The sequence below is a fragment of the Perca flavescens genome, chromosome 12, assembly GCF_004354835.1.
Source record: "Perca flavescens isolate YP-PL-M2 chromosome 12, PFLA_1.0, whole genome shotgun sequence".
Taxonomy (NCBI): domain Eukaryota; kingdom Metazoa; phylum Chordata; class Actinopteri; order Perciformes; family Percidae; genus Perca; species Perca flavescens.
Window position 1 is genome coordinate 28,478,498 of NC_041342.1, and position 17,189 is coordinate 28,495,686.

At 40.8% G+C, this 17,189-nt stretch overlaps 1 protein-coding gene across 1 annotated transcript; it reads left to right on the forward strand.

Moving 5' to 3' along the window:
* Positions 1–706: 706 nt before the first annotated feature.
* LOC114566011 (protein Niban) lies at positions 707–16,526 on the forward strand. The gene is made up of 15 exons (XM_028594351.1): positions 707–896; positions 2,878–3,008; positions 3,176–3,313; positions 3,412–3,529; positions 4,098–4,259; positions 7,571–7,686; positions 7,846–7,950; positions 10,889–11,051; positions 11,293–11,474; positions 11,717–11,863; positions 12,017–12,127; positions 13,082–13,189; positions 13,300–13,411; positions 15,410–15,597; positions 15,714–16,526. The coding sequence occupies exons 1-15, from the start codon at positions 842–844 to the stop codon at positions 16,524–16,526; spliced, it is 2,649 nt and encodes an 882-aa protein (XP_028450152.1). The 5' UTR covers positions 707–841.
* Positions 16,527–17,189: the final 663 nt, after the last annotated feature.

Genomic DNA, 17,189 nt, shown 5'->3' on the forward strand with positions numbered 1-17,189 from the left:
CGTGAGAAAAAAATTTAAATGCAAAACGTAAATTAATAAAAAGTTTTACCTTAACCAAATGTGACGGTCTTCTATGTGACAGTCTCACTTTGTTGTGTACGTGGATCTGCATCTGGGGAAACCAGTATGAAGTAAGATGGGTATTTTGTCAGCATGAACAGAGCCATGAACACAACACACAGTAGGCTAAGTTGGAATAGCATCAGAAGCAGCTCAAAAAAAGCTAGGTTTAGCATTCAGCTCTGAACCGGAAACTAATGGCTCACTCGATGCCAAATAAATAAACAGTATATTAGCTCCTTCATAAGATAACAAAAAATACAACAGAATTAAAACATGTTGTACGTGTAGGCGACTTATCACAGAGTTTATCAAAAGTTCTACTGTGGATTACCCATCATTCGATACTTATAGCACTGAGCTGCAATGTGACAGTAAAGCCAGCTGTCCCAATTTATGCATGAATTTAACAGAAACCTATTTACACCATGGATGTATAAAGAGATTTACACCGTTACACCAACATTTACCTTCGTCCGCCAAGTTTCTATGACGTCAACTCGGCAAGTCGAGTACCGATATGTTTGCCGACTTTACGAGTTGTTCCGACTTCAGACATGAATTCCCCCAGCCTGGAACTCATTTGTCCGATTATTTCAACACCACGTGAATGCAGCGTGACTTACAGAGAACTGAGGAAATGAGCTGAGCAAAAACGTCTTGACACATCAGAGCAGCTCATTTTAGTTGACATGTATTTCGTATCCTGTGAATACTGTGTATACATATTCAGATAACTGAATTGAGCTTTTCATTTGATAAGAAGGGAAACAGATACAGTATGGGAGCATCTTCCTCTGGCTTGTTGGATGAGGCTAAAATCAGCAACATCAAAGGTAAAACTAAGAGATACTACTACTTATTTTTCTTCTTTTCCCCAGGCATTTCTATAGTGTAGTCTGCAGTTTTGGACACTTGTTGTTTAAAAGTCTTTATGAGGACTTTGATGGCCCAGTTTTCCGTAGAGAGTAAATAAAAGACAAATAACAGAAGCAGAAGTGACCTGGGTAGCAGTGATGGTGACACTTGTAATTATAGCAGAAGTAGTAATATAAATATAAATAGTAGCAACTGGAGCAGTAGTAAACTATAGTAGTATCTGTAGTGGTAGTAGTAGTTGTTGTTATATTAGCAGCAGTAGTAGGTATACTGTATGTGTAGTTACATCAAAAGTAGTAGCTGCAGTGCAGTAGTGGTTAATGTGTTAATTGGTGCAGTTGAGGTTGGTTTACCCTCCACTGTCACTGTGTTTCTGCTTTAGTTGTGAGTGCCAAGTTCCAACAGGAGTTTATTCCAATATATGCTCATTTAGCTGTAGTTAGTGGTGTTGGGTCAGACTGCATTGTACTGCAAGGTGTTTGTGTTCTACATGCATGATGGGGGCACAACATGACAATTTATGTTGGTCTTTATTAGATAGCTTTCAGCAAAGAGGTAGACAGGAAACATGGGTGGGGGGGTGTGACATGCCACAAAGGTTCCCGGAATTAAAGTGGGGACATTGTGCTTATTATATTGTAGACCTACTCACATTAACCACCAGGACAGTTAATTAGCGTCACTTCCACCCCCATTAAATGAGGTTTTTTTTTTCAGTCAAGTCACAAATTATAATTTCAACTTCAAATTAACTTTTGACTTGAAAACCAAAATAACAAATGATGAAACAAAATTTGCTTTGTGAGTTGCTTTGCTCATTTCTGTACGTACATTCCCATACATGTTATCATCACAGTCACATCCTGTCACTTATCTCCTACAATGTAATTACAGCCATTTCCAACCATTACATTGTTGGTGTGTGTGTGTGTGTGTGTGTTTTGTGTGTGTTGTGTGTGTGTGTGTGTGTGTGTGTGTGTGTGTGTGTGTGTGTGTAAGATGAAAGCCTACAGACTCTAGAGTCACCCAAACAATGTATGATAATGGCCATACACTGTAAACAAATGATAAACAACAGATTATGACTGATCCACATTCAAACCCATCCAGAGCCTGCAGAGAGAAAGGAAGTATTAATCCACCTCTTCTTACAGATCGATAGATATTTGACATTTGACAAACTTGCACAGACCACACAACTTTAAATGTGTCATTAAGCATGCATTTTAATGTCCCCAAATAGATCTTTAAATATGTGTTATAATATTGCTGTTGTGACTACAGATAATGAGATTTGGAAAAGTATTATTATTTTTTTTTTTTTGCAATTCAGACCCACAGCTCTGTGTGTGTGTGTGTGTGTGTGTGTGTGTGTGTGTGTGTGTGTGTGTGTGTGTGTGTGTGTGTGTGTGTGTGTGTGTGTGTGTGTGAGTGTGTTACCTCCTCTCCTATGCTACACCACAACTGAAAACACGACATTGACAAATTATTATCGTATAAAGTTGTTATGGCTTAACACTAGCAGCACTAGCCTGTTGCTAACTTTGTCTGTAGTTTAGTGCTGAGCATATTGTACAGTTAATCAAAGCTTTTAAAAACAACAATCAAGGTTGATGAGAGGGGTTAAAGTAAACCCAAACAGTAAAGTTGCGGGAAAGGAATTTTTTGTGGGGTCATCAGTAAGAGTGTCCAGTTTCACATTACGCAGTTATTAAATCCATTGTTAACATTTAAATATTGATTTGTGCAGCTTGGATGTACACATGTCCCCCCTTATAACTACCACCTATGGTTACTATGTAGGCCTACCAATGGTTTCTTGCAATAAATGAATAAGCTGATCACTAGGTTTTGAGATGAAAGAAATGAAGGAGGGCAAATAAAGCGAAATACAGTATGACATTATCTGTTTAAATGTGTGTCCGTCTTTGTGTCCAGGACTTGTTGACAGTGCGTTCCAGAGCTTCAGTGTGTTTTACCGTCAGCAGTACTCTGCAGCCTATATCGGACATTTACACCAGGAGGTGGAGCCTAAGAAAGAGGGGAGGGGCCTATTGCTCACACCCGGGGTAGGAGCTGCACCTGTCAATCTGTCCAACAACACTCAATCATCAATCAACCAATACTGGCTAGCTGTAACTTCATGTTCATGCTGGATGCAGCTGGAAAATCTGTGCTAACGTTTTAAGAAGTTAAAGTTTAATCTGTGTGTGTGTGTGTGTGTGTGTGTTTGTAGCCTCAGTATGCTCGGGAGGAAGTGCTGTACCAAGGGAGTGTAAAGTTCTCCTGCTGGGATGAGCAGGGAAAGAAATGCAGAGAGAGATACGCGGTCCTAAAAGGAGTCTACAAAGTGGAGATACATGAAAACATGGAGGTGACACCAGCACTTACACACTTTTACAAACAAAAAATGACATTCAGAATATAAATGATATGTAATCTAACATTCTTGTCTGTGTTTCCACCTTGTAGACTTTCAGTCGTGGATGTTCAGCGAAGTTGGTCCTCCAGCCGGCGGGGTGCAGTGTGTTCACCACAGAGGAGGAGTCCAGAGCTCACCTGGAGAAGACCTGTGCTGGAATACTCAATGGCAGTATTAACATATTCCTATATAACAATATACTTGCAGTATTTAATAATAGATTGATTTGCTGTGTTAACCACATTGACTGTAAAAAAAAAAAAACAGTGGACATAGCAGCCATGACGTCACCCATTGGTTTGTGGACTGCCATTTTTAAGCCTCAAGTTTGGAAATTTGGCCGTCACCATCTTGGTTTTTTGAAACCACACGTGACCATTTTGGATGAAAGGGTGGAGTTGGGAAGGATGACGCTGACAAGCTAATGTCGTTTGTGGTTGCAATGGCGCTGTGCTAAGCTAAACGCTAAAGAGGGAAAGTTGACGATTACCAGAGGGTAAACTAGCGATTGAGGCCATGAAAATGTTTACTGAGGTAATAAATCAAGTGAGAATTTCTCAGACTTCTATATTATATATATACATTATATTTTTTTAAAGCATGTCTAAGAGTCAAGAGTTGCTGTCACCGGTTGACATAAGCCTCAGCTGCTTTTATTTTGTTGAGCATGGTTCAGAGAGTATAGAGTCAAGCCCATATCTTTAACACTATTGTGTATGTCCATGTGTGTGTTTAGGAGCGAAGGAGGATTCTTCTTCGCTGGTATCATCTCCAGATGTGCCTGCTGTATATCTGCACCGGCCTTTTACGGGCTACACCTGCTTCCTGTTCCAACAGGAAGAGGAACGAGATCATTTCCTGTCTGCCCTCAAGACCTGCATAAGACACGGCAACCTTGGTAAAACATACACTCACATGCACATTTCCTCACTTTTACATTTAGTGCTGTACCTATGTTTGAAAGAGACCAAATGAAATGACTTCAAAACAGCGGACATCATTTTGGAAGTTGCAAAATCTTGTGGAGAAGTAATAGACAAGAATGCCCCACATTGCAAGACCTAGCTGAAAATGAGGAATTACTCACATCTGGAAAAAAAACAATCCTTATAGCATCTCTGCTGCTCTAAAGGAAGCATTCAAACATTTTCAGAACAAGGGTGATATGAGAATAATGAAAGTAATCTCATGTCTGTGTATGAAAGAGAGACTATGCAACTTTTCAAAGAAAAATTAATCCACATTCCTAAAATTTGGATTCATTAGGAATAAAATGTATCCTTGCTTAATTAAATACTCCCAAAGGTTTGGCTGTTAAGTCAGCGAACAGCTGGTGAAAATAGTTAAGCATTTGGTGGCATATATCCCTCTCTCAAATTGGTGGAGACCAAAACAGAGCGAGAAGGAGAGTGAATATTTCACTTGACTAAGCATGGTGGCCACTCACATGACTGTGAATGAGTGCTTATGTTGCTTCAGGTCTGCTGGATGTGTAAACAGGCAGTGTTTGCTAACACATGAACCACTTTAAGAGGTGATAACATGTCAAATGCATGTGATGTTCAGCTTGGAGTTCAAGTGGACATAAAAACTGGTAAATGCAGCTTTTAAGAAGCTTGTAACAGTAGTTAGAGGAATATATATATATTATATTTGGAGGAATACTGAGGGGTTTCCTTGGAAACTACAGTTGAAAGATTTAAGTGCAAAAAGCTGGATATCAGAGTAAGCAGCGTATTTACTGATGCTACATGGGGAGAGCAGTATTTTTTTTTCTGAATATTCCCGGTTTAAAGAAATCATATATGTTAAAACTTGAAATAAAATATTTAAATTGAAAAATAAAATGTTGTGGGGTAGTGCTGGACAGCATTGCCCCATAATGCAAGATGTAGCTGAAAATAAGGAATTACTCACATCTGGAAGAAAAAAAAACAAGCTAGACCCCCAATAGAGGAATCTGCAAACAACCAATAAGTCATTATTTCCTGGTAAAAATGTGTTATTTGAAATTGGCTAACAATGTACAACACTACATGCGTTAAATTATATCCTATTATATCCTGTTAAAAATGCAGTATTTTTAACTGGCAAAATGGTGTTTGAGTCATAACCGCCATCCCACCACTGTGGTGGTGTGAGGCTTCCAATGATTCATATTGGCTTTAACACTTTAACACATCTGTAATGGGAGATGAGAGTAAAAAAACATATTTAAACCTGCTGTAGCATAGTGCACTTGCTGGTTGGCTCTTTTTCATGTGTCACTCATGCGGTGGCAGTTGCCCTGGCGACGGATACAAATACTAATACTGTTGACTTCCTTTGTGGTTAGCAAGGATACAACGCAAAAATAACGCCTTTACTTTACGTCATAAGGTTTCGAAAAAAACCAGCATATCATATCTGCACCGCTACCAAGATATCCTCAGCAGCAACAGGAAACAACACACAGCTGGCCAGCTGTCACTGTTTGACTTTAAATACTTACAGGAGCTACAATACAAAACACACCAAGTAATATGTTTTTACTCTTTTCTTCAAATAACAGTCTCACTTTACTCTTATTACTTTTGTGGAACTTCAATTCTTTGATTTAATAAACTGGAGATGGCTTCCTCTGGGGGTCAAAAATAACTTCACAGGAAACCAGTGTTCACTAGCCTTTCGGTTTTATCTTACCAGATAACATTAAAAGTAATTCGGGGAACTTCGACAAAAATATACCTTCTCTTTTATCTATCCAAGATCAGCCAAGTTAGTTATTTGGCAATCTCTTTTTTTTTTTTAATGGGTCAAACTAGTGAATAGCTTTCAGTGCAAAAAGTTGGATATCAGAGTTAGCAGCTTATTTACTGTTGCTACATGAGGAGTGCAGTAATTTTGCTGTACTGAACAATCAATGTGTTTATTAATAACAATCTATAAATTGCAGGAACGTGTGTCTGTGTGTGTGTGTGTGTGTGTGTGTGTGTGTGTGTGTGTGTGTGTGTGTGTGTGTGTGTGTGTGTGTGTGTGTGTGTGTGTGTGTGTGTGTGTGTGTGTGTTACGCGCATATCTCTCAAACCGTTAGTCCGATGGATTTCAAACTTGACAGGTTTCTTGCTACAGGCACGAATAAGTGCGGTGAAAAGTTTGACGTTGTTTGGATTAGAAATGCAAAAGATATTGTTAAATATATATCGGTAAAAGAAGCACACATTGGCTTTTGCCGCTCTAGCCGCTGGCCACTCCCCCTCTCACTGACTGAGCACTAAACCTGTTTGAGTCATGACTCACTCGGATCTTTCACCCGACTCTTTAAATTAGCCTATGAGTCCCTCAATGTTGCACCTTAAAACTCTAAATAAAATGTTTTAATTGTAAAGGAAATTATGTCACCATATTGGTGGATTGTGTCGGTGTGTGTGCGTGTGTGCGTGCGTGCGTGGGATTTAACCCCCACTTTTAGGGTTAATTTAGATGAAGGCAAGCATACTAATTAGGAACTGCTAGTGATGACATCTTAGTTTACAGTCAACTAAATCACAATGTTGTTTAAACTGGTGTACACTTTAACAAGGTAACCACATAAAATGATTGGGGAAATGATGTCACGCTGCCTGCCTCTGGTTTCAGCTGCACTAGTGTGATTCATACAGATTAATTTATATAGATGTGTCGATGATGAAGGGAAGTATACTCCACATTAGTGGAGCTTTATGTTCCTCAAACATCAATTTAAAAAAATAATGTGCAACAGCATAAATGTGGAACAAGACCACAAATGACCAATAATGATCGGCTACAACAAAGAAAAAACTGAACATAAGAATGTTGAAAATGAGTGATGTGAAACCTAACACCGCTAAACACAGCAACACTAGAAGTAATAACTTTAAATTCTGACCAGTAGAAATCATAGCAGTGAGAGCATATACACATGATGTGAAGAGTAGCAGTGTTGCAAACTAGCACATCCAAGACATGAGCTAGAGAGTGTACTTCCCTATCAGCAGCGGCAGTAGCTCAGTCCGTGGGGACTTGTTCTTAAAGTAAAATAAAGTTTAACTTGTTTTTAATCATTTTTGGACAACAATGGAGCTCTATGGCACAGAGGAGCATAGACATATCAGGCTTTGATACACACACACACAATACTTGTTAGAGAAAAAGGATGAACGTCATTTCAACCAAAGTCCTCATAAACTAATGAAGTCCTCCCTGCAGACCCCTGGTGTGATCCATCCTATGAGAGCCAGGCCTACGTCCGCGCCCTCCGACTCTACCAACAGGACAAAGGATGCTATGAATCCTGGGAAAAGCTGCTGGGCACTGAGGAACAAGTCAGCGCACGCACACACACACGCACACACACACACACACACACACACACACACACACACACACACACACACACACACACACACACACACACTTTAGCTTACTGTCTGTTCATGGTTGTTCGTATACTTGCTTATTAAAGTGTGTGTTTGCATTTGTAGGTGCTGGCCTCCCAGGTGATGGAGGAAGTGTTGTCATGGTTACAGAGTCAGCTGCAGTCCAGAGTGAAGGGCAAGAAGACAGAAAGGATACGACAGTGGTTGGCAGTGAGTTAAACTAACACACCAACATAACACAGCTTGAGAGGGATGTTGTTCAACTCAGATGGTGTGTGAGGAGAACGCTAAATGTATCCATCATCAGCCCTGACGCTAAAAAACACCCTAATATTAACAAACTGTGTGCTTAGCTTTAGCCTCAGTTTTGTTTTTTATTCGTTAAAAATCTGCGGAAAATCTGCAGAGGTGTTTTTTTTCGGAATTGTGCAGCCGCAGACCAAACTTAAATAGACAGATATATTTCTCAGAATTTGGTGGGGACCAAGCCAGAGCTAAAAGGGAATTGAATAATTCAGCAGGTCGACACAAGCACAACTTCAAATGAATGCTAACGTTGCTCTGTATCTGCTAGCTGTTTTAATAGCACACTGAGCAGTGTTTCCTTTAGGATTTTTTTTTAGCAGTGGGGGCAGGTCCCCCAAATGGAACTGACACTTCGCTGCAACACAAACAAATATATTTATTCACCTCTATTCACACACACAATGAGGCTTTTTTTCAGAACTGTAGTTTTTGAGTTACTATATAGGCCAACTTTGATATTGACATATAGGCTAAGCATTCTGTATCAAATAACAATAAACCCACTATTAATTTCATTATCTTAATGCAGTGTAACTTCTTCAGCATGTAAATAATGCACCTAAAATACAAACGTTCTCCAACATGCACTCTAACAACGCAGCCCTATTTCTGATACCGTGGAGGGCAGAAATGTTGCCGTGGGGGGGCCGCCACGGTCAAATCAACATAGAGGAAACACTGCACTGTTTATATAAAACAACTGTTTTATATCTATGGTTTACTAACACATTCATTGAAAATATATCAGGGTGATGTTTACAGTAGCTGTTATGCTGCCCCCAAGTGGCCACAAAAAGCAACTAGAAAATGCATTTCCTGCAGAAAATGCGTGGGAATGCTGAACAGCTGAATTGCTAAAGCTAAACTGGTTGAATAGCTTAAATCCGTAAGAAGAAGTTGAAGTAGTGAGAGTAGTTGAAAAAGTGGAAATCATTTTAATAAGTATGAATTTCATTAAAAAGTTAAAAGCTGACGCTAAACTGAAATGTTGGCTTTAAATGTTGAATAAGACAAAAGATGAGAACATTGTGAGGTCTGAGTATATTTTCTAACTGATAATGACTCACATATGCAGAAATATGAAACAAATGAATACTGTAATACTGTTAAAGATGAAAGTTGAAAAGGTTGAAAGAAGAAATATTTGTATTATTATCAGATATATACACTGCATAGAACGAAAAAGCATCAATCTAGCTGAGATGAGATGTGAAATATATTAGGTGAAAAGAATGGGTCTGAACAAGAAGAAAGAGAGGAAAGAGAGGAGAGAAAGAGAGAAGAAAGGAGAGCAGGAGAGAAGAGACGAGAAGAGAGAAGAGAGAGGAAAGAAAGAGAATAAAGAGAGAAGGAGAGAGAGAGGAAAGAGAGGAGAGGAAAAGAAAGACAGCAACTTTGACTAAAATTGACTAAAAAGGCTGAAAGTTTAAAGACTTTGTATTATTATCAGCCATATCCATTGCGTAGAATAAACAAGCATGACCCTAAAGAGCTGAGAGGTGGATATATTGCCTGAAAAGAAACGGGCTATATACATGGATGAAATCACAAATGACCATGGAGGGAGAGACAGAAGACGGAAGGGAGAGAGGGAGTGAAAGAGAGAAAGGGAGGGAGAGAGAGACAGACAGAGAAGGAGTGATGGAAGGAGAGAGAGATTGAGAAGGATGGAGGGAGGGAGAGACAGAGGGAGGGAGACTAAAGGAAGGAAGGAGGGGAACAGAGGAGGGAGGAAGACAGAGAAAAGAGAAAGGAGGGAGGGAGGCATAGAGAAAGAGAGGGAGACAGGAGGGAGGGAGACAGACAAATAAGGAGACAGACAGACAGACAGACAGACAGACAGAAGTGGAACGCAAATGATATAGCCTGATGATCATAGTTAGTCTAGTTAGTTGACTCCTACAGCAAGCCTGGAGTAATCAGTAGACTGTCTGTGAAAGGGTTGTCATGGTTACTAAGGGCCTGGGCCATGTTTATAAACATCTCTTTGATCTGATAACGATCGCACCTGGTCTTAATATGTCTCCTGTAGCACACCGCAGCAATTCAGACACTGAGAGCAAGCTCTCAAACAAAGCCTCGGACTGGCAAAACTATAACTGCTATCAGTCAAATGACGTGATCCTGAGCACCACAAGGCCTTTGTGAACGTATCGGTATAAAATTTATGTTGATAAACTTAGAAATGTGGGCATATCAGCGATTTAAAAAAGTGGTTCGCTGTGCCTTTCACTGGGAAATATAAAGGATTTTTAACATGAGAGCGGATGGAGAAATATTTTCAACTCTCGTCATTTGGAAGCTCGCTGAGCCAAAAGTATGAGACGTATCGCATAACTGAGCAAATTGGCTGAAACTAGACAAGAATAGCTACGTTTTGATGTATAAATTGTGTATGACAAGTAGATATTGTAGGCGTGAGAGCAATTTACAGAGAAGGGACAAAGATATATTTTTTAAGGCTCTGTGCTCTAGCTATGATGAATGCTGTAGAACAGCATTCCCACAATAACTGCTTTCACTGCAATGCAGCTGTAACTTGTTAGTATTTAAGTATTAAGACATTTTTTCCTCCAACTTCTGATTATAATCTTATCATTCTGACTTCTTTTGAGAATGCCGCATCACATGTTTAGATGTTCACAGTTTAGATATTAATCTCAGAACGCAATTTTTTTCTATGCAACTTTAAAAACTACTATCTGTTACCCTGTGTTCAATTTACTGAACACAAGTGTGACCAATTTTGCACACAATTTGCAACTCAGTGTTTTATGTTTTTTTTTATTATTATTGTTTTTATTATGTGTTTGTTTATATATGTACTGTATGTATACTGTAGACCGTGCAGGCAACCTACACTTTGGTGCTGGTACAACTCACTGCAAGCCTGGAAGCTCTGAGGGAGGAATGTCGTCAGACAGCATCAGCCAATCAGGCACTAATCAGATCCAACCTGGACCAGATAATGTCTTCTCACTGCTTCCTGGAGGAAAAGGTCAAAGGTACTGCATGTTGATGGTTAATCCCTACAGTTTGAACACACCTAGAAATAATAAATTAATATGAATGACTGTTTTTGAAGGGCAAACACTGTGCTGTTAAACCAATATCTGGGGCTACAATCTGAGTTTCCTGTCTGATAGAGAGTCCTCCAGTAACTTTAGATAAAGTCACTGTTAAACATGTTGTGTCTCTTTAGTGGATGTTTATGTGTATGTGTGTGTGTGTGTGTGTGTGTTCCAGCGTGCCTATGTGAAGAAGCAGAGAAAGTGTGCAGTGAGTCTGTAGCACCCTACATCTCCTCCATCCTTGAAGTGCTTACAGAAAACATAAGTGTAGGGATTCAGGGGATGCAACACACACTGCACACACAGATGGACTCAGCCTTCACACACACAATTGGAGGAACGGAGGAGACAAAGATGGTGAGAGAGACCTTTGTGTCGTGCACGTCTGTCTTTTGAGAAAGAGTCTTACGGAGCCCTTTAATTCAAAACCCTGCCCAATCTGTAAACCACCAAACCTGATAGATGGTGTGTAGTTTGGGCAGGGTTTTGGGGCAAACTTTTCCTCCCAAAAGCAAACTCTTAGTCAGTTTTTTTTTTTAAAGTATTATTATTATTATTTGATTTAAGCGCATGATAGTGGTTTTGTGTGTGTTTTCCAGGCCTTGTCCACTCTGCGCTCCATCAGTCTGGATCAGTGCTACAGGCAGGTGGAGAACCTGGCAGGGCAACTTGAAGACTTAAAACAGCGGTTCGGACTGAGCAGCACTCAGAGACTGGTTCACTCTGCACACCTGGAGATGGAGAAGGTATGGAGCAGTGTTGGAGTCATGGCCTTCAGCTGGCACAGTGCAACACTCAATACAGATGTGACATGTTCAAGGACCCTGAGCACAATAGAAAAAGCTGAGAGTTTGTGTCGCAGAGAAACACAGACAGTGTTTGTCATTTGTGTCTTCCAGCTGTTGAACAGTGCTGTGTACACCTTAGAGCTGTTCCTCCAGGCATCAGCCAGACTGCAGCCTTCTCAAATTCCTGTCAAGATGGAAAGAGCCAAAGAAAGAGTCCTGAAGGTAAAAGAAATGACAACATACAATATCAAATAATAAAGTTACAGTATGTGGCAAGAAATGCTATTTCTGCATAATAAATCCACTTTGTATGACCACAACATGTCATGCACCAAAGTCAGTTTTTGATTCAATTGAATTTGGAATGTTTTTTTTGTGTGTGTGTGAGCTTCATAATAATTTACTGCATATGGTTAATTGTTAAGAATCAATGATCTGCAGAAAAGATGTTTTTAGAGAATTAATCCTTAAAAATTAATAAAAGGTATGAAATAAAATGAAAATATTTTCTTACACTATGGAAGTAATGGTGTATAGGTTTTTTTTTTTTTTACCTCTACATACACACCTGTATGTACAGTGCCGCCGTTGGCATTCGGTAGCTCAACCAATGGCGTGGAAAAAAAATAACACAGCCTCAGCGGGATCAGTAGATGATGTCAGGCTTAATGCTGATATGGCACACTGATTAACAGGAACATCTTAAAATGGCACTCCATATTAAAAAGGTTGCCGACCCCTGTGCTAGAGTAATGATTTTTTAATATTTGCAAAAGATAATTTCATGCGTTAACACATCATATTTCAGGTAGCAAAACAGGCTCAATTGGGCCGCCTGGGTAGCTCACCTGGTGGAGCGTGCGCCCATGTATGGAGGCTCAGTCCTCAACGCAGCAGCCGCGGGTTTGATTCTGACCTGCCGCCCTTTGCTGCATGTCGTTCCCCCTCTCTGTCCCCTTTCATGTCTAGAGCTGTCTTGTCTAATAAAGGCCTAAAAGATGCCTTGAAATGTCTTAAAAACAAATTGTAACATTATTCAGGGAAAATAACTGCTCCAATGACACACTGTAGGTGAACAAGGCTGTGCATATTTTTGCAAAGCAGTCCCATACCTCTTGCTTTCTATACTACTATTGGTTGACATCTTCTTTCGTGTGTGTGTGTGTGTGTGAGCAGCAGCTGGACTATGACAGCAGAGTTGTCCAGAGGAGGCTCTACCAGGAAGCTCTCCTGGAGATCACTCTGCCTGCTCTCACCAGGAAGATGGACAACAAGTGGAAAAGTGTAGGTCAAATAACACACGACTGCAGTCTGTCCCACTCGGTCTCTTACACATTCATACTCTCATTTCCGTACTTTAATTCTACAACGTATTACATGTGTTTTCTGTCCAGGAGCTGCAGCAGTTCGAGCAGTACATTTTCTCAGACTACAGCAGTTTTATCCTGGTTCATAATATCTATGATGATGTACTGAGAAACATCCTCAGTAAGGAGATAGAGACAGGTAAACACACACTCACAGTGTACACATTTGCCGTATTATCTCTTCACTACAGTGTGTTTATATTATTCTTTCTATATCGCGATGTTTCTGTGAGTTCGTTTCATTACTGGTCAAGGAGTAACAATGTGTGATTGTTAACCCTAAAAGCAGCCAGGCTGTTCACACACAGATCATTTTAAATGATAATATATTATCATTTAAAGAAAAAAGAAAATATTAGACGTGGAACACTTAAAGCTTTAGTGCGTAACTTTTGGATATGAATGAACGTCCGTTAAGTTCAAGCCATTGCCAAATGAGTTGCTAAGACGATCAGCTCCACACAACTCTCTCTGTGTTTCTCAGCATGGCTGTGTTCAGAAGATTGTGTCGTCCGGTGACTTTCAGTTATGTTGTCATTACTTAGACTTCGACTTAGACTTATTACTTAGAAACATGAGCCTGTGTGAGTCTCAGGGACAAACCCCATATTGTAAAAAGTGAGATATTGTGTATCTTTTGATAATAGCAGGTTAGGGTTAGGCTCTATCTCCTATATCAGGGCTGTAGCCAGGGATTTAGAAATACTGAGGTCAGCAGCGGCAAACTAATTTGTTTTCTAGCCACTAAAAAAAAAAATGTCGGTACAATTTTCCTTTTACCTATATGTAATATAAACTATACGACAAATACGTTCTCTGCAAACTCCATCAATAGTCTAAATGGTGTTCAATGCATTCCCTAAATTCCAGGAATATAATCCTAGCAAATCCCTTTATTTAAGTCTATATTATTTACATTAACAAACTGTGACACAATCAGGCTTAAAAAAAAAACGCTGTTTTGTGAGTAATTGTAGAATGTTAACTCCCGAGGTCATTAAAAGCCACAAATTCCCTGAAAGTACTTGACCGTGGTAGTCGCAGCCCTGTCCTGTAGCTCCATTTATTTAAAGTTACTCAGAAAAAGAACATCTGCTGAATAATAATGTTTAATAATGTTAAAATGGAACATACAGTGGTGTGAAAAAGTGTTTGCCCCCTTCCTCATTTCCTGTTCCCCACACTTAATCCTCAAAGCTGTCCAGGATGTAAAGCCAATTTGTAAAGCAGGAAGAGTAACAGTCTGTTATTTGGACTATAACTGTGGTTGTCCACACCTGAGTTCAATTTCTCTAGCACACCAGATATGGCCATTAGTCAAGGTACAGTCTGCTAAGGGGCAGACACCACCCAAAGAAATTCAGGAACTGCACCAGGCAGCCCAGCCAGTGGTCACAAACGAAGACATGGAACAGTGGTGACTCCTACCCTTCAGCAGCAGCACCCCACCCGGTGATGGCTTGAAGAACCTGGTCCTGTGGTGGAGGACAAGGGAGAGCAGTCCCTCGGTCCCAGCTGAGGTTTGGGACAACATTCCCTCAGACTCTTTGACCCAGATCATTTAACGCTGATGACACCAGTAGCACTCAACGTCCGACCAGTGACCAGAACACTTGGGTTCTGCAGCAGGACAATGATCCTAAACACACCAGCAAGTCCACCACCGAATGGCTGAAGAAAAACAAAAATGAAGACTTTGGAGTGGCCTAGCCAAAGTCCTGACCTGAATCCTATTGAGATGTTGTGGTATGACCTTAAAAAGGCCGTTCATGCTCGAAAACCCTCTAATGTAACTGAATTAGGACAATTCTGCAAAGATGAGTGGGCCAAAATTCCTCCAACCTGTAAAAAGCCTCATTGAGGTTATCGCAAACGCTTGGTTGCAGTTGTTGCTGCTAAGGGTGGGAAACCAGTTATTAGGTTTAGGGGCAATCACTTTTTCACACAGGGCCATGATGGTTTGGATTTTTTTTCTCCTTTAATGATAAACACCTTCATTTACAAATTGCATTTTGTGTTTACTTGTGTTGTCCTTGACTATTGTTTAAACAGTGTGACAAACATGCAAAGGAACAGGAAATGAGGAAGGGGGCAAACACTTTTTCACACCACTGTACCTGTCTTCCCCTATCCTCAGCTGTCCAGGATGTAGCCAGCAGGAAGAGTAACAGTCTGTTATTGGACACGGCAGATATGGCCATTAGTCAGTACAGTCTGCTGGGGCAGACACCACCTCGCACTGCACCAGGCAGCCCAGCCGTGGTCACTCGAGACTCCTCTTCAGCAGCAGCACCACCCGGTGATGGCGAAGAACCTGGTCCTGTGGTCAGTCACATCGGTCCCAGCAAGTCAGGTGACCCAGATCACTTGCTAACACAGATTCCACCAATCCCATCCCAGACTCTCCTGACCTTTCAGCGTCCACTCCGTCCTCACCGCAGTCCGCAGATGTTCCAGCCCAATGCGCTCAAAGTGATCAGTCTGCAACGCCGGAAAGGTCCGCCACACCTGACCTCTCAACCGCAGAAAGAGGAACCGAAGACACGACCTCCGTCCAGCATCCCGGCGCCCCATCGTCACACCCGCCTTGTACAGGAAACAAAATCAGCCTTGGGTCACTAAGCGAGGCAATCGGTTGCAACTCCGCGGCACTTTCTGTAACGCAGACGACGGCACAGCACGGCCTTGACAGAGCGGTCTACTTGACAGGAGAAATAAAGGACAACTGGGAGATGGAGAGGGTAAAAGAGGAGAGAAATAAAGAGGCAGCTGAGGAGAAAGAGATAGATAAGATACGTGACAGCATCAAAGACGGGAAGGAAGAGATACAGGCAGGAGAAGGGAAAGAAGAGGAGGTAGAGGAGGTGAGAGATGAAGGTGTAGCCCAATCAGGAGGTGAGCCCGTTGGCGAAGCTTGCCAATCCTCTGATTCGCCAGCAGAGAGCGCCACTGCCTTAACCGCAGAGCAGAGAGCGAGCGAAGAGAGGGTGGACGATGGAGAGAAAGATAGTGAGCTTGAGACTGAGAAAAGCCAAGGTGAGGAGGAAGAAGAGGAGCAAGCAGATCAAGCTGAGAGAGAAGGAAAGAAAGAAAAAGAGGAGGTTCTCCAAAGCCCTCAGCCAATGGGATCGCAGCCAGAGAGTGCTGCTGACCTGCCATTGGACAGTGTGGCTATTATCAGAGATCTTGTGGTTGAGATTACTGAAGTGGAGACAGTAATCAGCCCCTGTTCCGACAGCAGCCATACACCCTGACAGCCACGTTACCACGACAACTGACTGTTGGATCTCCCGCCCAGATCTACTTTCCTAATAGCTACTTCAGTTTCTTATTAAATAGTGCAAAGAATAGAGGTGAAAGAAGAGGGGGAGTGAGAAAGTCCAGAAAGGAGGTTACAGTATTATTATTGTGTCACATTTATATTTGGAAAAATACAAAAAAGTAGTTTTTACTTTTACTTTAGGAGGGCTGCAACTAACCAAGATTTTTGATTGTAGATTATTTCTGTCCATTTTTTTTCGATTAATCGATTTACTTGTTTGGGCTTAGAAAAAGTCCCGCACACTGACCATTACGCAAGCAATAATTTATTTAGAAAAATACAACGTTTTGATCTTAGACCTTCATCAACGTTGTATTTTTCTAAATAAATTATTACTGATCTGCTACTTTTGATCATATCCTACGCACCTGCCCGACAAAAGATTGTACTGAGTTGTTTGGTCTATAAAATGTCAGCAAAATGGTAAAAAATGTCATTCAGTGTTTCCCAAAACCCAAGACGACATCGAATCAAATGTTTTCGTTTTGTCCACAAGATATTCAGTTTACTCTCAAAGAGTGAAGAAACTAAACAAATGTTCTCATTTAAGATGCTGGAATTAGATAATCTTTCCTCCTTTTAAAACAATAAAAAA

What these genes read in the sequence shown, in the direction of transcription:
- LOC114566011 (XM_028594351.1), top strand. Translation starts at nt 842, where the DNA reads ATGGGAGCATCTTCCTCTGGCTTGTTGGATGAGGCTAAAATCAGCAAC. An exon ending in CATAAGACACGGCAACCTTG is followed by an intron (nt 4,260 to 7,570) that starts GTAAAACATACA and finishes TCCTCCCTGCAG; the next exon opens with ACCCCTGGTGTGATCCATCC. An exon ending in GAACGGAGGAGACAAAGATG is followed by an intron (nt 11,475 to 11,716) that starts GTGAGAGAGACC and finishes TGTGTTTTCCAG; the next exon opens with GCCTTGTCCACTCTGCGCTC.